This window comes from Periophthalmus magnuspinnatus, chromosome 21, assembly GCF_009829125.3.
Source record: "Periophthalmus magnuspinnatus isolate fPerMag1 chromosome 21, fPerMag1.2.pri, whole genome shotgun sequence".
NCBI classification, from domain to species: Eukaryota; Metazoa; Chordata; class Actinopteri; order Gobiiformes; family Gobiidae; genus Periophthalmus; species Periophthalmus magnuspinnatus.
Window position 1 is genome coordinate 22,389,811 of NC_047146.1, and position 24,388 is coordinate 22,414,198.

General features: G+C 38.9%; 1 protein-coding gene across 1 annotated transcript in view; it reads left to right on the forward strand.

Annotated features, from left to right (window-relative positions):
* Positions 1-24,388, forward strand: part of LOC117389172 (receptor tyrosine-protein kinase erbB-4) — a 336,244-nt gene that overhangs the window by 261,470 nt on the left and 50,386 nt on the right. Inside the window, exons 13-18 of the mRNA XM_033986791.2 lie at positions 536-668; positions 5,400-5,493; positions 12,381-12,535; positions 16,487-16,531; positions 20,327-20,459; positions 24,070-24,192. Coding sequence (XP_033842682.1) covers positions 536-668; positions 5,400-5,493; positions 12,381-12,535; positions 16,487-16,531; positions 20,327-20,459; positions 24,070-24,192 — 683 coding nt within the window. The remainder of the gene's footprint in view (positions 1-535; positions 669-5,399; positions 5,494-12,380; positions 12,536-16,486; positions 16,532-20,326; positions 20,460-24,069; positions 24,193-24,388) is intronic.

Consider the following 24,388-nt stretch of genomic DNA (forward strand, 5'->3'; position numbering starts at 1 on the left):
TATTTTTTTTTTTAACAATCACAATTTTATATATCAGAAGATATACGGATATGTGAAGTTAATATGGATTTGAGATTTTATATAAAATATTTTTATTTTTATAGATATTTTATTTTTTTTTTGCTACATATTCCATTATCTTGCATCATATATTTGATGTCTTCCGTATGTATATAAATTGTAAGTAGTAAAAATAAAGAAAAAAAAATTGAATGAGAGGGTGTGTCCAAACTATTGAATGTTTTATTGTTATTTTTAGTTTTAATCTCTATATTTTAAGACATAGCAAAAAAAAAAAAAAAAGGGAATTGGGATGTAAAGAAATATGCAAATTATTACTTACCTGAGTGATCATATAAGATTAATAGCAAATACAGAATTCATATTTTTCATTTTTGTACAAATTCTTCTTGTGGACACACTAGTCATACTCAATTTCTGAAAGATGATTTTTAGACATGCATGTGTATTAGTGTAAACAGTGACCACATTCTTGAATATCATACTGTTTGTTAATCTCCTTTGTGTTTTGCAGCTCGGAGTGGTATGGTGTGTGACCCTCTCTGCTCAGATGCTGGGTGCTGGGGCCCAGGCCCAGACCAGTGTCTCACCTGTCGATACTTCAGCCGAGGCCGGACTTGTGTGGACTCCTGCCACCTGCACCAAGGGTCAGTCCATGTGTCCACTCTGTCCTCACTATCACGGCCCGCATAAGGGAGCATTATAATGGAGATGATATTTGGAGGATGGATTCACTTCCTGATATTTTCAGCAATCCTGTTAATCCTATAGTTCAGTTGGCTTCAAACTAGTGTACTTATATCACAAATGAAAATGGTATTCTGCCAACTGGACCGAAACTCATTAAGTTTACAACAACTAGGGTGTGTTAGTTTCATTGTAGTTAGCTCCTCCCTCCACACTGACTTATCAAGCTACCTGGATGAGTGGTGAAATGTACTCAGTCATTTGGCAGAATTCAGATATAGTGCACATATAATAGGTTTATATATGTGCACTATATCTGATGCTTCTTACCTGTGTAGTAATGGACTTGAGTATCCAGTGCTTTAGCAGTACCTCCTCCAACTTTACATTTGGCATTTCTACCTTTTGGGTTCTGGTGACAGTTGCTCACAACCTAACACTATGTCTTGGGGACCTCTTTCTTTCTTTTAATTGTTTTAAGTCTCAGTGCATTTCAGCTTGTCATTATGGTGTAGTCAATATGGAAATGAATTTTCCAACAACAGTGAGCATGCTCAATGTAGTCCAGGATTACATACTAAACGCTTACTGTAAAAGAATATCTCTTTGACCAGTCCTTACCAAAGAGCCAAATGGGCATTTGGGACTTGATTTACAGTTATAGATGTTATGGATGTCCAGCACAAGGAGACAATGCTGTGTTCAGACCATGGTGTCAAATGCGTTGGATGCTTTCAGTTGGACACCTCTAGTTGGGTGCCTTTGCATTTGAGGGCTGACGTGTTCAGAGCGTCCATTGCGATCTGCGAGCACCTTTGGATGTTTTGTTTAACCAATCTCTTTGTGAACGATGGCAGACCAGGTTGAGAGAGTGGCTGTAGTGTATTTATTAAACCCATCAATGGAGGCGTTTGGCTCAGTGGCGGCATGGCTGGGCCTTTAGGCTAACCGGTGCGCCCAGAATAATTAAGTTGCTGCTAGTTTGTAGCTGATGTCTTTCTCCTTCTTCTGGATAATGACATTGCTGTTACTGGTGCATAGTCTCTGATTGGTTTACTCATCAATGCCAGATTCGCACCGCGCTGATCCTTGAAAATGGGTTGCAGAAAGGCAGGATGGCCTAGATGTGCATCCACTATAGACTTTGCATGTAAACTCAATGCCCCTGACGCCCTGGTCTGAATGCAGCATATAGGTTTGGTTTTAAGGGTTAGCTTCTTTTCCTTCCTCTTTGTAAATCTTCTTAGGGTCTGTTCACACTTGCACATAGACGACATCAAAAATTAAATTGTACTAGGACTAAACATGGAACTAAACTTGGACTAAACCAGGACTAAACCTTTACTGGACCAGGACTAAACGAGGACTTCATCCAGACTAAATTAGGCTCAAACAAGGACCAAATCATGATAAGTGTGAACACATCCTTAATAATGACCATGCATTTTTATTATTTTCTTTTGGTTGCTCCACTGAATAATTTTGGCTGAAAAAGTGAATTTTATTTATTTATTTATTTATTTATTAGAAATTACACATTTATATACTAGATACCTTATCAAGTATTACCAACCATTAACAGTGTAAGTACAGTGGGTATTGTGGGTGCAGTGTCTTGTTCAGGGACACTTAACAACATGTATCTGCTTGTTATAAAGATGTATGGCTCACTGCATTCAGCTTTAACCTTGCTAAGCTTATTCTGCACCATGTTTTATACTAAGCACAACAAAGCCCTGAGCCAGAGACAACAGATGTACATAACACCATAAAGCAAATGTCTTTCTTCCTATCCTATTTTGCAATAATGCGAAATCTCCTCCAAAACAGGCCCATTTCCTGCAGAGGCCCTGTGTTTGGCACAGAGCTAATGTGTTTAGTGGCGTCTCACTGTGCAGTGGCTGTCATAATCACCAACCCGCCGCTCTGCTGCTGTTTATCATTCAGCCAGGGCGCCTGCTTTCACTGTATGGAGCATAGGGGACTCCGGCAGGTCATTCATGTTCTCTGCACTGCACCACTTCCAAAGTATAAAGCTTTACTATTTAGGTTTATTAATATTAATGCAATTTGGCTGGTGAACAAAAGAAAGGCATTAGCACTCTATTAATAACCTGTTCATGGTGTAAAACTTATATCACATGTTTTTGCATACCAGGAAAAAGACGAATTGCCACGGAAAAGGCAAGAGGGAAAAGCCAAAAGGAACGACGAGGAAAGTGTATACATATCAGGTGTGGAAACTGAGGGGGACTGAGGCTAATTTAAATGTTATGAAACACAATGTGATCTATGAATATTAGATTTTCTCCTCTGTAGATCACAGCTTTAACCTGCATTTTACAACCTGTGTTCACAGGCCATGACCTCTGGGACTGTTCCTGACCCATGCAGTGATTTCAAGTTCAGAATAATGACTGTTTTCAATGTAGTGCTGCTGCTTGTTGGCCTGAGGATTACAGGCCTCTAATACGTCTACTACTCTACTATTTAAAGACTCTATTTAAAGTTTCTCTCTCTTAAAGACAAACTTTTGTTCCCCCGTTACAGCAATCTATTGCTGTCTGCTGAAAACTTATTTTCAATGAAAGTGTAACATAACAGATATTCTATTCATGTTGTACAGGTAATAAAATCTGACTTAATGAGATCTTTGTCACAAATGTTTTAACGTCGGGGTTGTATGAAATCAAAACAACACTGTGATCATCCATAATTTCAAACCACACTGGAAATGTTCAGGACTAAATCTGACAGAGGTGATGGAGAAGAGGATGTGGGGCAGGAGGGCTAGGCGTGTCACTGCGTGTCACAGTCTATGCTTGCGCACGGGGCCACGCCCTGCCTACCTGTCCTCCAGCTCACCTGCGTCCCCTACCTGTCCTCCAGCCCGCCTGTGCCCCCTGCCAGTCCTTCAGCTCATCAGCGTCCCCTACCTGTCCTTCAGCTCACCTGCGCCCCCTACCTGTCCTTCAGCTCACTCACACACCATCCTGTCCTGCTCACCAACACGACCCACCTGTGACCACAGCCACACCAGATTGTTTTACGTGTGTTTTAAAATCACTTACTGGTCTTTTTTTCACCTGTATAATACAATTTAGTTGTTTCTAGCTTTGTTTTGAATTTATTTTTTCTTTTAAAAAATATATATTTATATAGTTATTTCAGCTTTTGTCATTCTGATTTTTAAAATGATTATTCTTGTGTTTTCTGTATTGAGCAACAGTGATATCATGAAGCTATCATTATTTCCAGCAGCATGTATGTGGACACAGCCTTACCTTGGCCAAGGTTTTATGAAGGCCAGATGAGGAATAATTAATGACTCATTTGGTTGTGATCCCATGGGCCATGCTGCGTTTTTCTGTAGCTGAGATTAACCAGTATGTTTTCCCCTGCTGACCAGAAGAGAAGTCCCCCAAAAGTCATTATCCTTGTCCAGCGGTGACAAAGGCAGCGTGCCAGCCAGTCGCATTGTGGTCACATTTAATGAGTGTTCCTGGCCACTCTGGTGCTATTATAAAGGGATTGGAGAAATTGAATAAAAAGGCACTTAATTTAATTGATTTTTAAAAGAGTGTGGCCCTTGCAGGTATGCTGCCTCTCAGCTGCTGTGTCACCATCCTGAGTGATGCTATCAGTTAGCTAATTAACTCCAGTTCTCATGGAACCATCTTGGCAACACTTCTTCTATAAGTTAGTAACCTTTGCTGGACATGCTGGATATTTGTTTCAGACCAAGTAGAAATAGTTAACTTGCTCAGATGTAATGTTTATATTTTATTACTTCAATAGGTTTTGCATGTCATCCAGTGTGTTACTTTGGGTTTTTCTCTGACCACTTTCCAGGGCGTGCATGTGTTGGTAAAGAGGTGCATCATTATTCTCTAAATAGCCCCTGAATGTCACTATATTCAGTTTATCTTGGCTTTTGTTTATTTGAATGTTTTAAATAAGATTGAGCATTTTGTGTTCAACATGTTTAATAATGATAATAATGGCTTGAATAAAAATTGGTTCATGTGCTTTTTCAACCAGAGAAAGGTGGGCTATGGCTGTGGTCATTTACTGAAAATATTTATTGCATTATAGGTGTATTGTGTAAATTTTCTAGTCTTGTTTCGAGATTTTATTGTTTCGCCCACAATGTTCCACAGTGTAAAATTAAACATGAGCAGGTGATGTCATTGGACCAAGTTATAGCTATGGAAAGGCGACTCAAAGCAAGAATGCATGTTTTTCAAGGTATGAATAACTGATTAAATGCAAAATAGATATGTTTAATGTGAAACTGTGGGACATTTTAAGCAAAGCAATAACATCTCCACAGAAACAAGCCGGTGGTGGACGGCCTTCCAGAGATGCTACACAGTACACCTTTAACATAGAATAAGTTATTTTGAATATGGAAAAACTAACAACTCTGACACAGTATGGGCCAGCCATAAACCACAACGTCTCTCGGTGTTTGTCATGGTTTTGTCAGCTGGTTGTGGTTAATCTCATCACTGCTTTCATGCTAATTCAATTAAGGGGTCTCTGAAATCTTGTCTCTCAAGTCTCATTCTCAACTTGGTAGCAGGCTTTGAGCATGGAGTTATCATTTCGAGTGGCTTTTCTCCTATCTGCTCTATTTTCTGTGTGTACTAGATGAGTTTCCTGATTCTTATCTCTGCTGATGTTTCCAGGGAGATCCGGGAGTACGCCAACGGCTCCGTGTGTGTGGAGTGTGACGCTCAGTGTGAGAGAGCGGACGATGACTCTTTGACCTGCAATGGGCCGGTAAGTTATGACTGAAACAGAACAATGATGTCTCTACAGAAATGTCAGTATCTTCTCTAATTTAAGTTTCATTAAAGTTTTTGTTTTTTTGTTTTTTTTTACAAAAAATCGACTTTTCAGAACATAATGATCCACAAATGTCATACATAATAATTATATAGCAGACACAAGCACAATATGTCTGATTTAATAATGGGTATCCTTGAAAATAGAATATGTTTGTATTGCATTGGAATCATGAATGCTTCTAGTACCATCAATGTCAAATGTGCTATGATTAACAACTGTTTGCATTTGTTAATATGGCAGGAAACTGTCCAAAGTGTTTTCAGTGATCCTAAGAATTAAAAGTGAAAACTGTGAATTGGTTTAGTATATTACTAATAGAAATTTAAGTGCACAACATTAAACTTGTGAAACCCACAGTTGTTGAGCTGTAAAACATTTTTCTTTGTTTGTCTCTATTGTATAGAACAATTTGCACAGTAAATTCAAAGTGTTTTACAGAATAAGGAAGACAATAATATCATAATACAACAAATCAAAACATAAATAATCACAAATAATCATAATAAAATTAACATTAAAGGAGAAATGTGCAGTATAAAAACCTTTCAGTCGTATGCACAGCTAAACAGAACTGTTTTGAGTCTGATTTAAAATTGTCAAAGTAGAGGCCTGTTCCACATCTTTTAGCTGCATAAAACTGAAATGCTGATTCCCCATGTTTATTCCCGAGTCCCTGAAGTCCTCAAAGAGTGAGAGTGAAGAGTGAGATGGTTCATATGGCACTAACATGTGGGAGATGTACTTTGGTGCTGGTGCTTTAAAGTAAATTCTTTGAGCCACATGAAGCCAGTGCAGAGACCTGAGCACAGGACGCATGTGCTTGTACTTCCTGGTTCTAGTCAGGACCTGAGCAGCAGCGTTCTGGATGTACTGCAGCTATGCTAAGGCTCGTTTGGAGAGGCCAGTGAGCAGGCCGTTACAGTAGTCTAATCTACTGGAGACAAATACATGGATAAGTCTCTCTTAGTCTGTTTTTGACAGTATACCTTCGATTTTTGCAATGTTTTTAGATGGTAAAGAGTTGTAAATGTGCTGTTTAAGTTCAAGTCTGAGTCTATTGTTACCCCTAGATTTGTAGCCTGATTTGTTGGTTTTAGAGAGAGAGAGAATGGAGGTGAAAGTGTCTTTCTCTATGTTTCTGTGGGCAAGAAGGGGACCTGGAGAAGTTATAGCTTTTCCTGTAATGTCCCATATCATGGTATTAACATGATTTATCTTGAATTTTTTCAATCAGGTTTATAATACTTGGAATTAACTTAAAGTGAGTGGGCTTGCCTCTCCACAATTCAAACTTGTTAACTTGGTCTGTTGGTATCACCTGCTTGTCTCCTTGGTTACTGTCATATTGTTCCAGGCAAAGCAATAACATCTTCATAGAGCAGGTGGTGGACCAGCCTACAGAAAAGTTGGAAAGTTTACCTCTGGATCTATATTCACATAATTGCCTGAGTACTGACTGCAGCCTTAAAGCTCTTCTTTGCCCCACATTTATCAGGCCCTGCTGCCGCCTTTGCCTGTGGTTCACTATGATGAAGAACATTATTCTAAGTTGAAAAGCAGCTTTCAGCCCTGATATTGATTATAACTCTCTGAACTAGGGGTTAAAATGACTTATGGATGGCTGTGGACACGTTTGTACTTTTTGTTCTGATGGAGGCAGGTATAAAATGGTGCAGTTAAGTTTTATAAAAGTTATGTGACCTTTTGCTTTCATGTTTACTTTTATATACATTCAGAAGCATAAAAACTGTGGAGGAAACTCATTTGACCGCTTGTTATCTGCGATCTTGTCCTTTTGGTCATTACCCAAAGCACATGACCATAGTTGAGGGTAGGAATGTAGACTGACTGTAAATCGAGAGCTTCTGATCTTCACCACAACAGGTCTGGTACAGTGACCATTTCTTCAGACGCTGCACCGATCTGCCTGTCAATCTCATACTCCATTCTTCCCTCTCTCATGAACAAGAGCCCGAGATACTTGAACTCCTCCACTTGAGACAGGGACTCTCCACCCACCTGGCGAGGGTAAATCACCTTTTTCCAGTCGTGAAACATAGCCTTAGATTTGGTGGAGCTGATTTTCATCTCAACCTGCCCCAAGGCACGCTTCAGGCTGCAGAAAACATCATCTACACACAGCAGAGATGAGATCCTGTGGTCCCTGAACCGGACCCCCTTCTGCCCCTGACTGTGCCTACAAATTCTTTCCATAAAAAACAATGAACAGAACCGGTGACAAGGGCAGCCCTGTAGTAGCCCAAAGTAGATGTATCCATATCTATCCTTACCTCTATATTCCATCTTGAGTTTACTGGTTTGCACTGTTGTATGACTTTGATCATCTCTGTTCAATGTAATGTATGGTTAAAATGCTGTATAGAAATGCATTTGAAGGCCCTCTCCTTTTAACAATCCTACAGTGTGTGTTCATGTCCCAGGGTAACCTTTGTGGACTTGTTATGAACGTCATACGAGCATCACAGGAATCACAAATGGATTACCACAATTGTGTTATTGCCCCGGAGCCCATAGCAATTACATTACAGCTTACACAGTGTGATTTGATAGGCCCAATGCACTATGAGGACACGCAGCACTTATATATGACAATACAGTGAATAACAACTATGGAATGTATGTGTTAATGCAACCCCATACACTGCTGGCCTGCTATGTGTTTGATTTGATCAACACAAATACATCCCATGGTGATTACAAAATGAATTTGGCACAGGCCCAGTTGTAGCCTGCTGAATTTTGATGGGCAGACTGAATATTTAGGTGAGCAAATATAGAGCTATATGTGTGTATTAGGTAGTAGGGTTGAATGGGTCAGCAAACACTCAATGTCTGTATCTAGAGTCGGTCATGATTTGGCATATACTATTTAAAGCCCCACCATGTAACATTTTGCCAAAGAATTTTGTTAAACAAAAGGATTTGTTGTTTTTTTGTTTTGTTTTTTCATTTCATTTCATTTTATTATTTGATTATTTGGTTGATTATTAGATCAGTCCTTACTGTGAGTAGGCTTGCATCTCCACAAATTACTGTTGAATCTTACTTTGCTTGGAGGAGGACCTCCACCTGCTTGTATCCATGGAGATGTTTTTGGTTTGTAGTGGTGGGTCGTCAGGGCCAGCAAGGCCTTTTCTGCTGGCCTAAATATGCTCAGAAAAGTGAATTTATTTTATTTTATTTTCATAAATATGTAAACAAAAATATTCTCTTTTCTCTATTCTCTTTGTCATATTATATCCACTTAGTTGAGTGACTTCCAATGTTGTTTATTGTGGTAGAGTTTTTATCCAATTATATTTCAGTAGCCAATCTGATCTCGATTCTGCACACCAGGGTCAGCTAGAAGGTGTTATGCAAACTGGACATGTACATGTCGCTGCTACAGCGTGAAAGGTGGCAGTTTGCAGAATGTCGAACTAAACCCGGAGATACCAAACAGCTATTGCTGTATTTTTAACGCATAATGGCTGAAGGAGGAGAAGAGATTGATCTGGTTGCAGATATACTTTCCACGCCATTTTCAAGACCAGCCTTTCACGAAAAGCTGGATGTTATGAGAAGAGGTCAGCAACCCCTGCACTAGTTAAATTGTCCCAGCAAGGAAAAGGATTTGTCAGTTATTTCCACATGAGCAACTATGGACCATACCCGTGGCCACAGCTTCTGAGACACGCTGCAAATTGTATTGTTGTTGTACGGCTGGGACCTTAAAGCTGCGGTGCATTTAAAAACATTTGGAGACATTCGAGTGGACCTGCAGCTCAGTGCACCAGCACGCAGGGAGACGGAGCTCCACGGAGCAAGTGAGTTTATAATGTTAATAATAACGTGATGCATTGAATTCACCTCAGTTAAAACTGCACTAAAGTTCACTCAATCTCAGCTGTGACACATTTTCAGTCATTTGTTGTTGTATAGACTATTGTCAAAAAATGCAAATGATCTGTTTACTTTATTTTCAAAGAATAGTTTGTTTTGTTATTGTCTGGTTGGTGTCTTATGCGAAACGGCGACATTGCGCAGTTTATTGGACAGACTTGTTTAATCTCACATAGCGTGATTTTGGTGGCATTTAGTTTGGCATCTTTAAATTGCATTTTTATTTTTTATTTTTGATAGTATCTGTGAACTTAGTTTCCTACTCTTAAATGTGAATGCAATGCATGCTCATTGGTTTTGAAGACTCCTGAAATTAAGTGTTGCTTGACAAGTCTATATCAAGGTGATGTTGTAATGTGAGACGTCAAGACCCAAGCGTGAAATGCACGGCCTGCCACTGTTGGTTTGACTGAAAGGTTCCACAGTATGGCATTAAACTTATAAATTTCAATGGTGATAGATGTTTTTAATGCATTTTAAGCAACACTGTAAAATGCAAAATGGACATTTTTAATACCATATTGTGCAACATTCAAAATAAAACAATAATATCTTTATGGAGACAAGCAGGTGACAGACCCCCTTCAGAAAAGTGACATAGCGCCCCTTTAACCAGTGAAATTTATGCCTTTTGGATACGCTTTAGTTAAAAGTTTAGATTTAAGCAGTAGTAACTTTACAAAATGATAAAAAAAATGCAAATATGTCAGAATACTAGCTTACAAAACCCGGTATCATGCCGGGATAACCAATTTAAATTTACAGCAGGGGTCTTTGCTTGAGACATGGTGCATTCACTGTCTTTTAATAATGTGGTCATTCCTACGCTCTCCGACACAAATGCTGCTTGTGCACACTGACACATGCTTTAGGCCGGTCATGAGGTTGGATTATTTGCGGCACACACAGAGCAGTAAAGGGCGGGGAGACTCTCATAAAAGCAAAGTGCCAGACTCAACAGAGCAGCCCATAACAGCAGTGAGAATTTCAATTTGCATAATTATACTGAGCGTGGTTGAATACTCATGGTGTAGTAGCAGTAATAATAGCAGTAGTAGTAGCAGTAATAGTAACAGCAGTAATGATAGCACTAGTAGTACCAGTAATAGTAGCACTAGTAGTAGCAGTAATAATAGCAGTTATAGTAGCAGTAGTAGCAGCAGTAATAGTAGCAGTAATAGTAGCAGTAATAGTAGCAGTAGTAGTAGCAGTAATAGTAGTGGTAGTAGTAGCAGTTGTAATAGCAGTAACAGTAGTAGTAATAGTAGCAGTACTAGCAGCAGTAATAGCAGCAATAATAGTAGCAGTAATAGTAGCAGTAATAGTAGCAGCAGTAATAATAGCAGTAGTAGTTACCAGTAATAGTAGCAATAGCAGTAGCAGCAGTAGTAGCAGTAATAGTAGCAGTAATAGTAGCAGCAGTAGTCGCAGTGATCATAGCAGTAGTAGCAGTAATAGTAGCAGTAGTAGTAGCATTAATAGTGCCAGTAATAGTAGCAGTAATAGTAGCAGCAATAGCAGTAGTAGTAGTAGTAGTAGTAGTAGTAGTAGTAGTAGTATTAGCAATAATCATAGCAGTAATAGTAGTAGCAGTAGTAGTAGTAGTAGTAGCAATAATGATAGCAGTAATAGTAGTAGCCATAGTAGTAGTGAACTTTATATCTCCTTTTACTGAAATGAGATAAAGCGACACACACCACGCTGCCATGATATTGAATAAAGTGCTGTGATTTCATTTCAAGCTTAAGAAGATTGCATCAGTCAATACAAGTAGTTTTATACATCAATTTCTAGGTGGTTACAGTTTTATAGATAAACTGTATCTTTTGTGTGCCTATTCAATAGCAATAATTGCAATAATGTGTATAGGAATGTGTTTGTCAAGGAGCATCCTGTTATCATAGCCCTCTACGTTCCTCTTCTTCTCTCTTCTCCTCCTCCTCCTCGTTCTTCTTCCCTCTCTTCCCCTTCTCTTCCCCTCTTATATTAGCTCCATAAATCCTGTTCTGGGGGAATTGTTGTGGTCATTGTGTGTACTTTGAGCAATGGTTATTATGTGTTGCTCCGCTCCGCTCATGTTGCGTTATGCGTCTCGTCTGTCTGCACCCTCGTCACATCACTCTCTTTCTCTCACTCTCTCTTTCACTGTCTTTCACTCTCTTTCACTCGTTCTCTTTCGTATTCACACACAGCTCAGTGATCTTGCCTTCTCTCTGTCCTCCATCTCGAGTGCACTCCTTCTGAATTACCCCAGTTCCTTATGTGGCATTTATGCACTATGTCCAAATCCAAGTCCAAGTCTTACTAATTCAGAATGAGACACTATTTCATCATAGGTTGTCTCTGTTCTCCGCAATGAAATGCAGTTAGGCCTGTCACAATTATCGTTCAATGTATGAAAGCTGGAGCAATATATTTTGGAGCTAAAAATGTATTGCACGTACAATTTCTTTGCAAAAGTGTGGAGATTTGCGGTATTTTAGATGTAATAAAATGAGGTTTTCTTCTTGCTTCCTTGGTCTTTATTTATACAGGGAACCCAATGAGAGCACGTGGGCTCTCTTTTTTTTATGTGTGTCCTGTTTAAAATACAAAACAAACATGTATATAAGTCCATATAAAACATAAAAAGTACAAAAGTTTGTTACCAGATGATTAAATTGTGATTGTGTCTACTGGGATTATTTTGGGATTATTGTTATTGTACCAGTGGCATATTATCATTTATCGCCATATATCTCTGTAACAATATATGATGCTTCTAAATGCGTTATTGTGACAGCCCTAAATGCAGTGTATATACTTGGCAAATGTATTGAAAGAGACTTAATACTTTTATTCCTTCAGACTGGTGTGCATTTGTTTCCTCCAAATGAAAATGAACCCTATATTTTGTCTGTGTTGTGTTCCCAAAGGGCCCAGAGCATTGCATAAAGTGCCTTCACTTCAAAGATGGACCAAACTGTGTGGAGAAATGTCCAGATGGGCTGCAGGGTGCCAACAGCTTCATATTCAAGTACGCTGAGGCCAACAACGAGTGCCACCCCTGCCACGCCAACTGCACCCAGGGGTAAGAGCACCCGCAGCCAGCTTCAAATGTGTGGGGGGAATTATTAGGCTGGAAAAAAATGCATTCTACATATATAAATATATTTGAAGTATATTCGGTGGTGGAAAGTACTCAAGGAAAAGTACAAGTTACATTGAGTTTCCCCAATCCCAAATACAAGTCAATCGATAAAAAGCCTTGTCTAACTGGGTAAGAGGAGATTATTTTATAATAATTTGTCAAAGAGCAAAACTGCTAAATAATAAAAATTTAAATCAACATAATTTTCCAGCATTTCCATGGAGATTAGCCGTGACCGAAGCATGCATCCGAGCAGACTTCGCGCACCTCTGTATCCCATCATGCACCGCGCGTGAATTCTTCTACGGGAAAAACAAGTTATATTTATGTAATACTAGCTACACCTGGGAAGAAATCACCTATAATTATATTATATTTGCCTATTGATATTGCCTATTGATATTCCTTACTTCATTCAATCTAAACAGAAATAAATGCCGGCGATGATGACACCTCTTCTTCAATTAAATAATAAATAATTAAAAGTAAAATTATTATTAGTAATTATTTCAGAGTCCATTTTAAACATTTATCTCATTAGTCAGCGACCGCATAACTCATTAATCAGCACCTATCAGGGTTGCTAGGCTACGAAACGTAAGCTCCTTTGCGGTCGATGAGGGCTACACGGGGGAGCACCCTTCGTCGGCCGGGTCCTTCGAACGGTACTTTAGAGTATGCAACCATCAAATTAAGACACGGTAAATGACAATGCAAAAACTAAGGACAAGAGGAAGTACAGTATGAGGCTAAAATATGCCAGGAAACAAGGCATGGCTGAAATACATGGGGGCGGGGCAGGCAATCAACAGACAGGAAGTAAAACTCAAAAACACCAGCACACAGGACACATGTCAAATTAAAACACATGAACTACAGAAATAAATCAAACTACGACATGGAAAACAATGAAACATAACATGATCCATGGTATAATCGCAGTAGTAGTAGTTGTAGAAGTACTGTGAAGCACTAGCTCTGGTTAAAACTGTTCAAAATACACAGGATTCTGATTGTCATCCTTTATATCTGGGTATTGTGGTGTAGTCAGTTACATTTGATGACTAAATCAGCCATTTTGTTCCAGCAGCACCTGTTTCAGGGTAGACTGAAAGGATTTTGTGCCACATTATCCTTTCTCATTTTCTGGTAATAGCCAATTTCTGTGCTTAATCAACTTTGTTCCTAAAATATATCCATGGTTATCATATTTTCTGTCATAGTTTTCAATTTCGAAGCTAAAAACATTGTATTTGGTTAGGGAATAAAGGTAAGAGCTGTGCCATTTACAGTCTATAGAGCTTTGGATTATGTTGTTACACACCATAGAATTTTCACTTAGCCTAATGTTAAACCTATGGAGATTTTAAAATGCCAAATACGCATTTTATGTTCATTCAAAATTACGCTGATACTACAGAGTGATAGACCCAGCCTTTTACATGCAGAACATCTATATATCCACGCATTTAAATCATAGGGAAGACTCGGATTACTTATTTTTGCTTGTTACTTCTATACTTTTGTTCGTCTTCTACCAGCTGCCTGTCTCCTTGGATATGTTATTGCTTTGCCTGGAATGTTCCACAGTATGGCATTAAATATATCTATATTTTATACATTCAGTTGCAAAAACAAACAAAAAAAAAAAAAAAACATGCATTCCTATTAATCTCCCTGCAAATTTGCTTAGTGGTACCATTTGCTTGCTGCTATAAGTTTAATGCCATACTATGGAATATGGAGTAAGGCATCAACATCTCAGTATGTGGTCGGCCTTTCGCCAAAATAGTTTCATTGTGCACTTTTTAATTCCCCACTACAAGAATATTTACCAAAAGTGCGATTTCCGAGGCATAAACAAATAAGTGCTAGCATAGGTGAACAAAAAACGCTCACTGCAAACTGTGAAGCAGACTTGTGAAACCAAACAGATTTTTAACAGCTAGACTCACGGATTAGCCAACAAAGTTCAAATTCTCTTCTTAGACTGTATTTGCCCACAGGCGTCACATAAACACATGGCTTTGTTGATGTTGTCTGTCTAAATATGAGGATAAAAAGAGATAAAATCCTAAATAACATACAGTGCATCTTCTTATTCCCTCATATGCAATCTGTACTAGTCTATGCGTGGTTTAGTAGTGGTTTATTTCTGTTTTGTCAAAAGTATGTCTTCATAGTCCAAAACTCCAAATAGTTCAATTCTGGGGGCATAATAAAGCATACTCAATCCTGACTTTCATTTTTATTGGCTAATTTGTGACGGCTGCCTACACAGTGTTCATGTTTTGCCTGAAATACTGGGTGAACTTTTGAACTACTATGATCACTTCAGAACTCCTCTAGGAACAAACTGATATTCCTGCAGCTTTTTTCAAATAAAGTATATGCCTTTATAACCAAACCTAGACTCACTGCGGAGATAGTTATAATTATACTAAGCAAAAGCTGGGTTTCTGATGACATCGCAGCATTCTATAGGTCAATATTCATTCATACAGATAGGGGCAGCTAAAATTGAAATAATTAAAGTGGAAAATTATGTTGTAATGCGGTGAGTCATTGGGTTTAGTCGGTAATTGAAAAAAGAAACAGGTTCAACATTTGAGAATTTGCCCTTTGGATATTTCATGGCAATGTACAATATAATTAATAGGGAAACTGTCTCTTGCCCATTATCATATTCTAGTATTGGAAAACTGCCAATAGGCTGGTCACATTTTTTGTGTAGCACTTTTATATACAGTGGTCCCTCGTTTAACGCGGGTTATGTTCTTAAAGTAACCCGCAATAGGCGAAATCCGCAAACTAGTAGTCAGCTTTATTTTATTTTTTTTTTTTACAATTATTATATATGTTTTAAGGCTGTAAAACCATACACTTTTCTCAGACAGGTATTAACATTTTCTCACATTTGTTTCTTGTTTAAACACTCTCAAAGTTCAAACCTTCGTAGGTGCCTTTGTCGGTGCAAACGTTTTATCAAAATTATGAGTTTTGTCGGGGAGAAAACATACAGCACTTAAGAGTCACACTGCGATCCAACATTCATGTAAATTTGACTGAACGCATTCTGTACTGCACAGGAGACACGACAAGGAGGAGATTGATTGACAGTGGTCTTACAGTCCCTTAGCCAATCAGGACGCAGAACACAATACTGTAAAAAAAAGAAAAAGCATGCAAATTTGTAAAAAATCTACAAAACAGCGAGGCAGCGAAAGGTGAACAGCGTTATAGTGAGGGACAACTGTATAGCGCTTTTCCACCTTCAAGGCACTCAAAGCACTTTACATCAAGAAACCACTCACTCATTCACACACATTCATACACCAGTGTACGCAGACACTGGTGTATGAATGCGTCTAGAATCCCTATAGTTTAAAAATAATCTGGAGGACAAGTCGGACTTCTATGATGGAAATAGCTGTTAAAGTGCAGCTTTGTTGACCTGCGTTATGGTTAATATCTCTGTAATTGCTGGGCCTATCTACATGAAACACACACAGTTCACCATCTTCTCTGTCAGTATAAATAAACAAAAGTGAAGTGTTTTTTATTCCTCAACTTCAGAAAGCGGCGCTATTACTCAACCCCAAAGATGCGAATATTGTCAGTTAAAACAACTTTAAGACAAGAGATTAATCTTGCAGCTTTGTGGAGCCAATTCATAACAACATTTGTGGATTTCTTTGCTGGATATATCTTCCTTCGTCTAGTAAATCTCGTAGATCATGACACCATCAAAATCTAGAACGTAAACACAACCTACTGAAAACAACAAGCTTAAGTATTTGATCGGGGGTGACAAGGGCGGCCCCGCACTGGACAGCCACTCATAACTTTACGGCGGAGTTTGAGCACTTCTTTCACCTCTTGTCTTTGCAGGTGTATTGGACCAAGACTCCAGGATTGCATTGGCTGGATGGACAGGTACTAAATAATTAGTTTTGGTCCCTTTTGTGTGGGGCTTTACCTCTACACCACACACGCACACACGCATGCACACATAATAGCATCACAGTAAGCAAAGTCTTTGATTAATGACTGGCTCTGAGGCTAAAATCCAGCAGTGTGCGCTTGTGTATGTACGTGTGTGTGTGTGTGTGTGTGTATGCGTGCATGTGTGCGATCTGCCTGCCGCTTGATAAATTGATTGCACTTTAGCTTTTGTTCCAAGGCTGAGAGGGAGCAAATGGAACAAACTACCGCTAAGTGTTTACAACAAATAGATTTACGGATTTCAAACAGGAAGGAGCCAGGTGGGGATCAGGTGGCATCGAGAATAGCTGGCATTGCTCAACACCTCCTTCATTTTGCCAAAAACCTAGAAATGGAAGTAGTTCTTAGCGCAAATGTTGAAATATCTATAAAAACATACGCTCGTTTCTGTCTCTAGATTGTGTTTCAAAGTGTGTAAACCCAATTTTCCCAGTGTTATGTTTATATTTACCCAAAAGAAAACTCTTTAGCTTAAATGCTAAAGGGTCATGTCTTTACATATAGCACTTTTCCACCTTCAAGGCGCTTTACATCACTCATCCATTCACACACACATTTACACACCAATGTAGGAAGCCAGTGGCGACGAGGAGGGTTAAGCGTCTTGCCGAACGACACAGTGTTTATGATGAAAGCGGGATCAGTGGACAAATACTCTGTTGAACTGCACTTAAGTATATTTATTTCGTCAGAATGTGGGTGAAAAAATGTTAAGATCTGATTTGATGAGGGCATAACTTGAATAGCACATGAAAAGAAAATGTATCTATTGCTGTTACGACCCAGAAACTAACTAACAGACCTAAGTAACAGAGACTAAAAATGTTTCAAATTACAAAGCTACAGAAAACTACACAGGAGAAACGGCGCAAGCGTGGCATACTGTTCACAGACAGAAACTAGCAGTCAGGAGTGGGCAGGGGGCGTGTCCTTTTAAAGACGTTGCCGTTGCAGGTGAAGTCCCAGGAGTGGTTAGACTCTAGGGTGACGCACCAATCAGCACAATAGGACCCAGGAGCCAATCAGCTGCGTGCTTGAGGTCAATGCAACAATCGCAGGAGAGATGTGTCGGATCAAGGCTTGTACACAGAAACAGGGACTTGACACATATGGCTGTAGGAGGAGCTGGACGTAACAGTTGCCAAGAGAAACCATTAGCATCATTGCATAGCTCCCTTTTATTCCCAGCCTGTTTGATTTTGTAAAGAGCAGGTGGGATAAAGCTATCAGTTTGACCCGGTGAATAGCTCTTATCAGCAGACCGATAACTGTCTGGTGTAGAACAGGCAGTAGCCCACACTCCCATGTACTTAGAAAAGCTGTATCTCCTCCATCTCTCACCTGGTGGCACGGCTGGCTCCGAGCGTGACAAATCGCAGCTTATCACAAATACGTGATTACACTAAACCTTTAAAGGGCATCTTCTGCTGGCATTAACACACATTATTGCAGGTTTAAGATAACATCAATTAATCACATCTTACTCAGTTATGTATTATGCTACAGGTAAGAGGAAAATAAAAAATCTAAAACACCATAGCTTTGAGTTCATCGTACTTTATTTATAAAAGCACACAGCAAAAATGACTTGAATTAAAGGGTATATCAGGAAGGTTATCTAGCGTAAATGTTCAAAGCGCTAAATTAACCAGGATCGGAGTGATGTTTAAAAAAAAATATATGAAAATTAACTATGGAATGTGAGTGAAATATTTTAAAATATTGTCAAAAAAATTTACCAAGAAATGCGTGTCGAAATTCTTAATACTTCTAGTACAAAAAAATCTTTCATTTTTTTTTTCAATTTATTTTGCTAAATTGAAACACGCACACACATCTGATATGACATTTATAATCTGAATAAATAGTTTTAAATCCAAATTGTATCCATCCAGTATTCTTCTTACTTTATCAGTTTTGTGTACTAATATTCTGTAACTAAAGTAACTAAAACCATGTACACGACATACGTATTCCGGATACTGTTTTTAAATTGGACTAAACATAGATAAACATAGATATGGGCGCTCTGACCTGGTACAGTTGCTAATAGCAGAATACCTTTAAATTGGCTGTCTATATAATCTGAGGTCTCATTTCTCGAGAGTAAAGCATGGTGTGTAACTGTGCTAATATTTTCCTGGCCCTGTACTTCAAATCAGCCTCTTCATACTGATTAAGACAGAGCCCCAGTGTACCTTGACCAAATTAGGCTCTTTTCAGAACATTGAAAAAGCCAATTTCTTCTGGGCTCACTCTGCTGTAGCTGTATGGTGCAGCATATCAGATATTATTGAAGGCCTTGATTTCGAATGACAGCGTTGGCACGGCACTTAGAATTCACTTTGATGGTTATTTCCATGTTTTTGATCTCTGCCTCAGTTTTAATGAGGGGCCATGGAGGATATTTGTAGCACTGAGAAGCTTAGTAAGAAAAGAAAATGGAATAAAAGTAAAGACGTGAGGAGGTGTGTTAATATGACCTACATCTGCATAGTAGATACATAAATACATGTTTTCAAAATGGTAATTTATTTCCAGTTTTGGGACTGATCTCTCAGTTCTACAAAAATGAGCTTTTTCTTAGGTTATATCTTTTATAGGTCTGAAATAGTGACATAAACACTTTACGATTTGAAGTAATAACCTGCCTGTATATGTCAGTTAATGGCCGCTGTGCATTTAACCAGGCAGTGTCCAGGGTGCACCCCGCCTAAGTCCCAAAACCAGTCTACTCATCAACATGCATCCTGATATCTTCTTCACTTCTGGCCGTAGACTGTATAAAGTAGTGGACTAAGTGAGTGTGATGTCATCCATAGCGTTCAGCTCCAGTCAAATGAAGCTTATCATGGCGGATTTAGAGACAAGTTCCGACTGTGAGTATCATAGCAACCAAAGCGCGAATCCAGAGCCTGCCCACACCGCTGGTTTAGCAGAGAGTGGCCGCTTAGCAATGCTGTCAATCATACCTGTTGCTAAATCTAGCGGGAGCGACTTTGGGGAAAGAAGGCGCTTGATCTGTCTGTTATCAATGTTCGTATCTTGATTTACGGACAATATAGAGAAATAAAAACACTATTATCATGTAGAGCGGGTTAATATGAACTTTTTAAGACTAAAATAAGGCTCACCGCAGCAGTTACAAAGGGAGGGGTGACAATGTTTTAATGTAAAGTGAATTGGAGTCTGAGTCGAGGGAGCCAAAAGTGCGCCCATGCTCGCTTCCTATTTGGAACGCGGTGGTTAGCAGGTTAGCTATGTCCATTTGTATATACAGTCTATGGTTCTGACAGGCTTTAGAAAATCACTGCCTTAAATATCTGTCTTAAGGTGCTTTACTAATGAACTTAATTACATACATTACTTTGCTCCTCCCTTCAAACAGATATTTAAGCAGTGACTTATCAGAACCCTGTCCCAACTGAAGACATTTCTTTGCATTCTCTTATATGAATAAACAGAAGATAATAAATACTAGAATTCCCACTTTAAACCAGTGTTCCTTCGAGTGTATGTTTTTAAATTCAAAATATAATCAATGTTGGAGCATTAACTACAGTCTGTGTCTATGTCTTCTTCTTCCCAATCTGACTGTACATATTCGGATGTTCCTTTCCTTATCCCTCCCTCACATTCTCACACTCTCTCCCCCTCTCTCTCCTCTCTCTTTCCCTCTCTTTCATCCGCCCTTCTCCTCCTCTCTCTGGCCCCCTTCTTGTGCAGGACGCCTCTGATCGCAGCAGGGGTGATAGGAGGTCTCTTCATGGTGGTCATCATGGTCCTGGGTGTGGCTGTGTCCATGCGACGCAAGAACATTAAGAAAAAGAGAGCACTGCGACGTTTCCTGGAGACCGAGGTGAGGTGGTACATGCAGTTATAATATTGATACATAAATGGCACTGGTCTAGTATTAGAAGTATTTCAACTGGTTGCGTGGGGGAAGGGTGGAGGGAAGGGAAAGTGGCTGGGTGGATGGATGGGTAGGTTTTTAGGTGGTTGTTTGTTTTACTTTTTCCAAAAACAAAACAAAATGAACATGTTATCCTGAATGCTTACGTCAGGAGTGTCCAAATGTATCGCATACTGAAAAATAATTGAGGCGGAGGGCTGCAGACCAGTGTCGATCCAGAGAGTCAAATGGTGCATTTAACACAGGTTTGACAGAGACATTGTACCTTTAATAAGACTTAGAAGATTATTTTTAGATCTGTGTCACAATGCAATGTCATGTTATTCAGGTTATAGATGTAGAATTGCTTCAGTTTGTACTAAAAAATACTTCTTCATCAATTGGGCCAGTTTAGGAGGAGGCATGAGGACCAACAAAAATTGGTTTGAGGGTCGCATTTGGCCCCTGGGCCGTAGTTTGGACAGCCAGTAGTCAGCGATAAAAAAAAAATAAGTATTAGGATTCTGGGACCATAACCGTCTCTGCATTTTCTGATGGTCAAGACTGACAGGCAGATTAACCATGTTGGTGTCAAAACTAACATGGTGGTTTACGAGTAAAAAACAGAGGAGCAGTGCGGATTACTGTGAAATCAACAACCAGTGTTTTATAGTAAAAAGGTATACATTTTTTTCTGAATAATGTGGAGATTTGAGAGACATTTGAGAGACACGTGCTATAAAAGCAGCAGCGACTAGCACATCCTAAATAAGAACATTACTTTGGCCCACTTTGTAGTATTTTTTCAGGCCCATTCGAACAGAAAGTAGGAGGATCTGGCAATTATCTGCAATGTCTGAACAACAAATATATGTGTTTTGATTTAAAACTCAAAAAAAAACAAAAAAAAACACAAAAAAAACATAAGTGTATACCTCTAGCAGACTTTCCTATAGCCTGAGGTTTTAGCATTTCCATAGTGTTACTGGTGAGGACCCTTATGTCAGAAAATGGTACAGGTCTGCAGCATTACGTGAAGACCAAGTGCTCTTCCTGTGTTCTAAAAGCAGACAAGAGCACCATCCTCTGCTCTTGTGCGGGCTTTGAACGGGGCTCCAAGTGTGCTGAAGTACACCTGATGCCTTGTGTTATAATGACAAACTGCTGCAGCCCTGATGTGGCATATTATTACACTGCTTTCATGCTCCACAAAAGCTCTTTCTCAATTACCCAGATTACTTAACAAGAACTCTTATCCCTTTGTTTCTTCTTTTAGACACAGCCAGATTAAGTCATATCACTGATACACAATGGCAGCGATAGGAACATTATTAAAATATTACTGAGTGTTGTAAAATAATGTAACAAGTCCCTTTAACTGGCACTCACATAACAGTTTGTGTTTTATCTTTTACATGTTCTGTGTATTTAGATAATGTTTCTAAACAGTAAGATAGTTAAATTCCATTATAACTTTAGATAAAGTTACAACCGAAATGTCTGCCACTTACTATGAGCCTGATATAGCGAGGTACAGGATTCATACCACTGTAACAAGCCAAATCCAGTTGCCAACAGTGCTTTAGCTGAGTTCAAATTTCAGATTTTACATTTCTTTGCTTCAGTTTTCTTACAGTCATGATGTCGGAATTAAAAATCTTCAAACATCGTACTCTATTATGGTAGAATGAGCCAATTCCGCATGTAAACTTTTTCCTTTAATTTAGTTTATTATAACACCTCAAAAACTTGCGATCCTTTGTACAATTTAAATAAAACCTATTGTGCTTGAGTCTGCTATAATCTATAATACCTGGATCATTATGTTATAATTTGCACATTTTAAATCATAATATTCACCTAAAATGACTTAAAGAAAGAAATAAGTCTGCTGATGTCTGAGATAGAAAACTGTGATGCCCAGTGGGAGCTGACGTCAGCGTGAACGTCATCATTCATTTCATTTGTATCAAAATGTCTACGTGACGCTGCCAAATCCTACGCATGTCACCGATTAAGAAAACAAAATTCGAGAACAAAGCAGTAAAGAGCAGTGGGCGTATGCCGGTGGCGGTGAAAACAGACGTTGATCTGCAATATTGCGTCTTGAAAATAAATTCAAGATTGCTAAAATGTGCACAAATCACTCCAAATACAGCTTTGAAAGGGAACAAAGATAACATGGTTAAAAGAAAAGTCTGAAAAGTTGATTTTGCATAACAGCTCTTGTAGTATGTCTAAGTATATTCATTCAGCTAACCAGGTATTGTCTATGGCTGTACCATCTAAAACACATAACTATTTAAAGAAAGAAGAAAAAGATAAACCGATCATTTAGCTCAGCAGTCATAACACACAGTTCAGTTGGTTTCCTGTAAAACATGCATTCATTTGGACAATTTAGGTTCATTTCTATATATTCCTTTATACTCTCCCCTTGTAAGAGTTGTTCAGAGAAAGAAAAAAAGACAACATGACATCATTCAAAAGGCAGCATATTTCCCTGAGTTCAGCACTACCACATGTGGACAGCTCCTGTGTGTCTTCAGCACCTCAGGGGCTGGACAGCTCCTTGCACTCACTGCCCCTTCAGTGGCTCACTATTCTCCACACTACAGCTGTAATGTAATGTAATGTGCCTGTGTGCTGTTTGTGTGTGTGCCTCTCTCCCTGCTTGTGTCTTGCCTGCGGACGCTGATTTGTTGTTCCATTTAAATGAAGAATGGCTATTGTTTTTAATCAAATGGTAACTATGAGCCAGAGGGATACTGCAGGCTGTGCTTTTCCTTACACATGTCTCTCTGTTTCTCCAGCTTTCTATTGCTTCTCATTACTTTCTCTGTTCTAGGATTTTGTATCTTATTATCCTACTTCCATAGCATTCCAAGTCAATATTAGCTGTTGAATCTGATGTATGTGTTGTAGCATGTAAAATCTTTCTGTTAAAAGGTAAATATTTATTTAAGAAATCCAAGAATTTCTTTGGGAGCTTTCAAACTAAATTCTCAAACACAAATAAATGTGATCCTTTTTAGATCACTAGTTCTTTAATTGATGCCAGTTATGTTTCACTGAAGTTGCCATTCCAATCAGGTAAATGGCAGCAAAGTTTTGGCAAATTACATCATTAGATTTCAAAAAGTTTAATATTTATATGATTCAAAACACAATTGTAAAAGACCTCTTGTGTTGGTGACTTTTTCTATTAGTTCATTGAAGCATTTCAGGTGTGACTCCCACCTTGAATAGGCTTGAATATCAAGGCTACTTGAAAAGAGAAAGAAACAGAAACCACAGAACGGAAAATATTGTGTATCCACTGGCAAGCACCTGGTGGTATAATCACTATGTCACGAGATAAATGCGTGATACAGTGCTCATGAACATTAATGATATTTACCAAGATGGTTGGACAGTGAACAAAAAAACTATAAAAACACTACCAAATGTGTTTTAATATGCAAAACCATCTGTACTGCAGTCTGTGTATTACTTTATGCTGGTTCTAGAAAAGTTCCAGTTTAATACTACAATAACCTACTTATATATTTACTGTCTTTGTTACATTTTTTTTCAGCTTGTGGAGCCCCTAACCCCCAGTGGCACTGCACCCAACCAAGCCCAACTGCGCATCCTGAAGGAGACAGAGCTCAAACGGGTCAAAATCCTCGGGTCTGGGGCATTCGGGACTGTTTACAGGGTAACTACCAAATTTAGCTTTTTTAAATTTAATGTCTGAATGAAGAGTCTGGTTTGGCAAATAAAATACAAATTATTTCCCTGAACCGTGCCGTCATGGATGGAGCTCTCAGAGTGGTGGGGTTATTAAGAGCAGGAAATAAGTTCGTGTCCGGAGGTAGAGAGATGAATAGAATAGGTAATGGCACATACAGTGA